General features: G+C 32.2%; 1 protein-coding gene and 3 long non-coding RNA genes across 5 annotated transcripts; 2 read left to right on the top strand and 2 right to left on the bottom strand.

Annotated features, from left to right (window-relative positions):
• Positions 1–541: 541 nt before the first annotated feature.
• On the top strand, positions 542–1,515 carry LOC115889125. 2 transcript variants are annotated; one of them, XM_030909061.1, is made up of 3 exons: positions 542–679; positions 740–863; positions 1,220–1,515. In XM_030909061.1, exons 1-3 carry the CDS (start codon positions 585–587, stop codon positions 1,391–1,393), a joined length of 393 nt encoding a protein of 130 aa, XP_030764921.1. In that variant the 5' UTR covers positions 542–584; the 3' UTR covers positions 1,394–1,515. The 2 variants fall into 2 exon arrangements, with proteins under 2 accessions (XP_030764921.1, XP_030764922.1); XM_030909062.1 differs by having other exon boundaries at positions 553–679; positions 743–863.
• Positions 1,516–2,521: 1,006 nt separating this feature from the next.
• Positions 2,522–3,248, bottom strand: LOC115889128. Its single transcript, XR_004051371.1, has 2 exons — positions 2,962–3,248; positions 2,522–2,873 (listed from the first exon to the last, which is right to left on the bottom strand). It is a non-coding gene; the product is annotated as an uncharacterized LOC115889128 (long non-coding RNA).
• Positions 3,249–4,344: 1,096 nt separating this feature from the next.
• LOC115889130 lies at positions 4,345–4,838 on the top strand. The gene is made up of 3 exons (XR_004051373.1): positions 4,345–4,385; positions 4,435–4,691; positions 4,746–4,838. It is a non-coding gene; the product is annotated as an uncharacterized LOC115889130 (long non-coding RNA).
• Positions 4,839–5,604: 766 nt separating this feature from the next.
• On the bottom strand, positions 5,605–6,226 carry LOC115889132. The gene is made up of 2 exons (XR_004051374.1): positions 5,794–6,226; positions 5,605–5,732 (listed from the first exon to the last, which is right to left on the bottom strand). It is a non-coding gene; the product is annotated as an uncharacterized LOC115889132 (long non-coding RNA).
• Positions 6,227–6,824: the final 598 nt, after the last annotated feature.

The following is a 6,824-nucleotide window of genomic DNA, read 5'->3' as shown; positions in this document are numbered from 1 at the left end:
TAATAGATAACAAGTAGATAACGATACGATTCAAATTATAAAAGTACACAGTAGTATATGCCGTGGTGGTCGTGGTATAATATGTATAATATGTAGAGGTGGGTTGTGAAATCGCAGTCCGCTACTTTGTCACAGCTCCACCAACGTCGCAGTATGTGACTGCTCCAGTTCCAAGAAAATCGCAGTGACATTTCGGAGCAGTTTACAAGTTTAGGACATCTGCGCTCGTGAGCAGTGTTGTTACAATAGGTACAATTGTACTATTTTGGGTACATTTGATAGTCAAGGAGTACATAGGTACAATTGCAAGAAAAAATGTACAATTCTTACCTCTCAAACCCAAACTAACCCAAACTTAAACCCACGTACATATTTTTAGACGAACGGTGATACGCGATGCGTGGATTTGAAATGCAGGTTGCTAGGAGCAGAGGCCCAGAATTATACATCACTTGAAATGCTGTTCAAGCCGCACGGATGTCAAACGTAAGTTTGATATCCATGCGGTGAGTAGGAGGGGGGCTAATCACTGCGACCTTAGAGGTCTATTGTATGGAGGGCTTAAAAAAGGAGATTTATCGGCAATGGGCAAATTTGAAATTTCTGTCCCCACTTTTAAGCAGCTTCCTCGGTTTGACAGCAGAGGCACTGCGATCGACTGGGATACTACATTTTCATTGTAGTATACGATTTAATTGTGTTTTTAATAAAATTTATAGTTAATTTACTGAATTTTTAGCAGTACAACAATGAGTCGTGGTAGAAATTGCTTTGTACCTGGCTGTACAAGTGGGAATCCCAATAAAAACAAGGCAAATAAAGAACGGGGTGAAAGAAACCCAAGCCTTTTCAAAGCTCCTAATGTAAGTAGTATGACTATTTATTTATAAAAATTATGGATAGATGTTAAGAAAAACATTAAAATTATATACTGTCAGTGTACAGATTAAATTATAAACCAAATTAATAGGAAATATAGCCTAAAATCAACATGTGTATAACATAACCTAGGAGGCCTTGTTATAAAATTAAAATAATTTAATACTTACTAGGTGCTAAAATTACCTGTTGACATGTACCTATATTAACCACAGTTTGAACAGTGCTATTGAAAGTGAATATTAAATATTTATACTTCAAGATCGTATTCTCAAAATAACAGCTTTAATAGTGAAAAATTTTTTTTTATTTTATTTAACAATTATATATCTTTTATTAGGATCCTAGCTTGCTACAGCAGTGGCAAAAGGCGATACCCAGATCAGACAAGACACTTAGCAGCAAAGATGCTGTTTGTGAACTACATTTTCTAGATGAAGATATTTTGACTCATTATGAGATCAAATTAACTGACGGAACTATCAGTAGAATTGAGCGGGTAGACCATTATTAAAGGAGGGTTCAATTCCAAGAATTTTTCCTAACCTGCCTTCATATTTCTCTAGTAATAAAAGAAAGAGGAAACCACCATGTGTAAGGAGTGAAGCAACTGAAAAAGTTTCTAATTCAAAAAAAGTAAAAGGTCTGCCTATTAATCATGTTGAAAATCAAACTTCAGAACCTAACTTTGAGAATGAGAATGAAATTCTTTCGTGATATTACTAATGTGCCAGTTGATGTTACAGACAGTAGAGTTACTATGTTCACAAATTTGAAAAATAGTTTGCATATGTCAGATTGTAAATTTATTATAAAAATTATTTAGATTTTTGACTAGCCGTCGCAAGACGCTTTTTCATTGAGGAATAATAAGAAATAATTTGAAAATTATTGTATTGTGGTTGATACTTTTGATTGTGTATATAAACCATTTAGAATAGTTTTTATGAATATGAATAAGCTCTTTAAATTAATATGTAGGTATATTGTAGCTAGGTATTTTTTTAGAATGCATTTTTTTTAAATTGTAATTTTTTGTGTTCTTGATATAATATGATGTTCCTGTTTTATTTTTTGGCATAGTACATATAGATATTTAATATCTAAGTGCTAAATTGTATATTAAATTTATATATTGTATATTTTATTTATTAAATTTAGTGGAATTAGTTAATAGAAACAAAAGTTGTAATGTATTAATATTGCTAAATAAATATTTATATGATGAAATAAGTCAGCGTATATACATATTCACAACTCTGTATTTTTGTGCTTTTGAAATAAACTGAGTACATTATTTATTCATTAATATTTTATTTACAAACCTACCTTATATTAATAAAGTGAATATCAATAGAAAAACCTTTACAATTATTAGGTGACATTGAATATAATATATCTTGAATTTAATTGTCTACGAAACAGTGACAATTTGCAAAACTTTGCTAATGACATTAAAACTTACAATTCAACGCTAGAAAAAACGCTATTGAACACAGGAAACGTTTCAGCTCAATATACCTACTCTCTAGTTTCAGCTATAAAAAGTTATGGAATAGATAACACCGATCAAAGGGTGCAATGGTAACGTTCGTCTTCAGTTTCCATTTATGATTAAGTTATTCCTGATAAAATACTCTTAATTTTCGTTATTCAATCTGTCAATCGCCATAAAACCACTACTAGTTCGAAAGATTTTAATGTTTATTAAAATGGTATCACACTAAACTGCATGTAAACATGTCAATTTCAAATGTTTTAATGAAAAACTATGAACCTTTAAACTGCATCAACAAAACTATTAATAAAACACTAACACAATCACACCATAAACTATTTCATTCGCATTTCTCATCAAGAAACAATTACTGTTTACATCAAATCAAAGGTTGAACTGGTGATAAATTTGTTGCTGGAACTTCTATCTTTTTTGTACAACAGTTCTAGGGAAGATTTATTTTAGCAGCTTATATGTTTCTTCGGTCGTGTATGCACTAAAAAGAACCACATAATAAAACATTTTTATAATATCAACTTAGGAAAAGGATATATTAAACCGGCATCTAATATAACCTAACTAACTTTTCAAACTCAAATTTAAGGTTTTGTATTCACAATTTTAGCCACGCACATTGCTCAATTAGAAAAACCACGTTTCTAAAAGCTAACTCTGGTAAAAATATGCCCAAATATTAACTTGGCTCTATAATTTATAACAAAATAGTTATTCTTGCCATAAGAAGCTGTGTATTTCTAGTATCCCAATCATCACAAGCGCCCCTAACGGCGATTTTCGAACTTCATTTAGATCTCAAAAACTGGGCCCATAATTTTTGCGTTCGATTCGCCTCCTCCTTTTAGACTCCATAGTCTATTGTGTCCCGATGTCAAACGTGACGTCACGCAATTAGTTCCCATTTAACCAGTGCTATTCAAAGCTCTTTGTAGCTTCTGTATTGCTGTCCTCCATTTGCGAATTTCAAGTTCCAGAGCTTTACGCCCTGAGCTGCTCAGAACGGTTCTGAAAGGAGCTGTGCGAGATAGCCTGGTGCCTCCATATGGCGCGGAACCAGTTCTGAACTTTATGACTCAATTGAATGGAGGGAGAGTATCGCGTTCTTGAACAGTTCAGAGCTGCTCAACTGCGTGAAAGGAGGACAGCATATGGTGTATAATTCTGTGAGGGTGCATCCACATTATCCTAAAAAAAGCGGATCGGTGGCGGTGTATCGGCGTAACGACCTTGAATCGATTTCCAGCAATTCTATTGGCTGAAAAATTCATCTGTCAGAAATTTTATCTGTCAAATTCACCTGGCAAAAATTTCAGCCAATAGAATTGCAGGAAATCGATTCAAGGTCGTTAAGCCAGTACGCCGTTCCGCTGTTTTTAGGATAGTGTGGATGCACCCTACGTACCAAAACTTGGTAAAAAGGTAAATAGAGAGATCACATGACCCCACATTTTTGCACCAAAAATGTACAATCCCACTTAAAAAAGTACAATTTCGACACCATTTATAGTACAAAAATTTTTGCCCTTGTAACAACGCTGCTCGTGAGTAGCAATAGGAGCAATAGCAGGCAATAGTGTAAATTCTGAAAATGCTCCTAGCCCAGCCCCGTCGCCCGGTCAGACTGTTCCAGTCACAGTCGTCGCAGGTCGCAGTCGACTGGAGCATAGTATATTGAGTATATTCTGTGTACTGGAGCTGTTGGGAGTTTGGGAACGGGAAACGAGGATACATTAAAATACGCAACCAACCGTCATTGAACCGTCCAATCAGATCAAAGGAGTAATCGTCGTAGATCGTGCGTTATCGATAATGTTCGGTGCCTGGAGAAAATTGACAATTGACAAGAGAATTAATTGTTTAATATTTTTGACTTTTTAGTTCGTTTAATTTAATAATTACTAAAACCAGTAGTTCGAAAGATATATTTAAAAAATAAAAGATAAAAATCTAAAAATTAATTATCTATTAACGTGGATTTGGACGACAATAGGTAAGAACACTAAATTTATTTCTATATTCGATATAAACTTGTTTATTAGGTTTTTAGTTTGTGATGTTTCATGTGATGATCATTTTCATGTTCATCGTCTTTGAATTGACATGAGGATATCTATGGAAAAGTAACTAATCTGAAAGTAAGCCAACATATCGTTTGTCCTTTGTGTGCTAAAGAAAAGATTTTCTTTTCGCATCATGAGGAAGTATTACATCAATTAAAAAATGTTAGGAAGTTGATTACTTGTCATGGAAAAGTATACCAATGGAAATTATTTGTTAAAGAAGTATAATTCTAAGGGTAAATTTTATTATAATTAGTAACCTGTCTATTTTTTATACGTAGATGTTTCAGGTTTTAAGAATAAATTGGTTGAACCCAAAATCTGGAGGAAGTACCTATATCCATACACAGAATATGCCCATTAAAAATACTAGTCCAAATTTGTTTTAATGGTAGACAATTATTCAATACAAATTAACTTTTAAGTGACTGAAATATTAAATAGTTTAGAATATGGTATAACAATGTAAAAAATATTATTTTCAGGAACGATTAGGGGCCCGATATATTTGAAACTCATGTTGGACATAGTATTGAGTTGGGTAGAATATTATTCTACGTTAAGTGAGGGTATCAGATACCTATTATTGTACTGTATTTTAATATATACATTAGAATTGTTGGTTTTTTCATATTTGTTTTATTTATTATTTTACTTACAAGTTATATAAAGTTAACATATAAGTTAGTCTGTAGTTTAATGCGTGATTACATCCACATGATTTCAAGTTTTTAAAATATAAATATTATAACTGGCTTTAAAAACTCCATTAAACTGTTAAAAGTGTAATTTATTTCAAAATAAATATACATATATAGGTATATATTAATATCGAAAAACATTTTTATTTCCTTAACACCAATTTAATCATCACATACATATGTATAAACATTTATTTACGTTATTTCAAATGAAGACCACAGGAAAAACCAGCTTTGTTCATTTTAACTGGAGCCAAGAAAATGCAATTACGAGTGAACTACTCTGGTTTTTCTCCTGTAGGGCAAAATAACTAAGCTGTAATATCTCTGGGACTAAGCATATTATTATTGCTTTCTTTGATAGTGCCTCAAATAATGCTAACACTTGCCTATAAAATTGTCTCGCTATCAATTTCTATGAAAATGTAACATATTATCTGGTTTTTTCCGTGTAGTCTTCAAATGATCTAAAAATTCAGCAGGAATGATCCATTATGCAGCAAACACACTGATGTTGAATCATTGGAAGCTTTTTTGTGGGCATTTCACAAATAAAATAAAATGTCTGATCAAAAACTGAAAATGCAAAACAGATAGTAAGCTTTATAAATACATACATATATATAAATAATCATACCTACATCTATTTATGTCGTACAATCCAACCGATATTTTAATATCCTAGCCCAAGTAAATAATCAAAAATGCACTTTTTATATCAAAAGCAGTAATGTTATCAAGGGTTCCAATTAATATCCAGGATTTAAAAAAAACACGATCCTAATTCTTATTATTTTTCTAAATACGTATTGTCTGATAGGCAATTACAAAATATAAATCTGATGTAAATAGAAAAATAAAGTAAAAACTGTAAAAACAGGTAAAAACAACAACAAAAATTCTAACCAAAGATTTAACCGTCATACGACATGAGCATCACGTGATTGCACAATACCCAACGATAGGGTACGTACCTCTTTCATCTGATTGGACGGTTGGTTGCGTATTTTAATGTATTCCTCGGGAAACGTAGCAGCGTTCGCTTTTTCTTTCATGAATCTAAATAAGATATTTATCATAGATAAATGCAACAAGTTTAGATGGGAAAGCCCGTAAAAATTTTAGGTCGCGAAATTATTTTGGGTCGCGACCGTTATACGCGATCTGGCGCTGCTATAGCGGTCGCTAAGATCAACGGCAAACAAAAACAGAAATAATTTTCTCTTGTCAAAGTCAGAAACTTCAAAAATCATAATAATCTTTCAAAATCTAAACCGCTCTCATTAAAGAAATTCTGAAAAGTGTTTATAGCGTCCATTTTCAAAGTATTAATTGCTATCTTGTTAGTTTAATTCAAGTTTTATTTACTCCAACCGGTGATAATTGTGAAAAAGTGGCATTAAAAACTTAAAAAGCTGTGCTGTGAACTGTGAACTGCAAAAACCATCGTGGATCGTGGCATAAGGTCGGTTTCTAATATATAATAAGTTATATAAAATATAATATAAGTTATATAAAATAAAGTTTCTTGTATGCAACACACTGTCTTTAATTTATAAAATTAAACGAAAATAATAATAAATTTGAATAAACAATATTTGGCGATATAATTCCGGAAAAAGCCGAACCGCTCCGAAATTTTCAAAAGTTTTGGGTCGCGACCGTTGC

The sequence above is a fragment of the Sitophilus oryzae genome, unplaced genomic scaffold (assembly GCF_002938485.1).
Source record: "Sitophilus oryzae breed Bouriz unplaced genomic scaffold, Soryzae_2.0 scaffold_810_pilon_pilon, whole genome shotgun sequence".
NCBI classification, from domain to species: domain Eukaryota; kingdom Metazoa; phylum Arthropoda; class Insecta; order Coleoptera; family Curculionidae; genus Sitophilus; species Sitophilus oryzae.
Note: the sequence above shows the minus strand (reverse complement) of the source record. Positions and strands in the feature narration are given on the sequence as shown.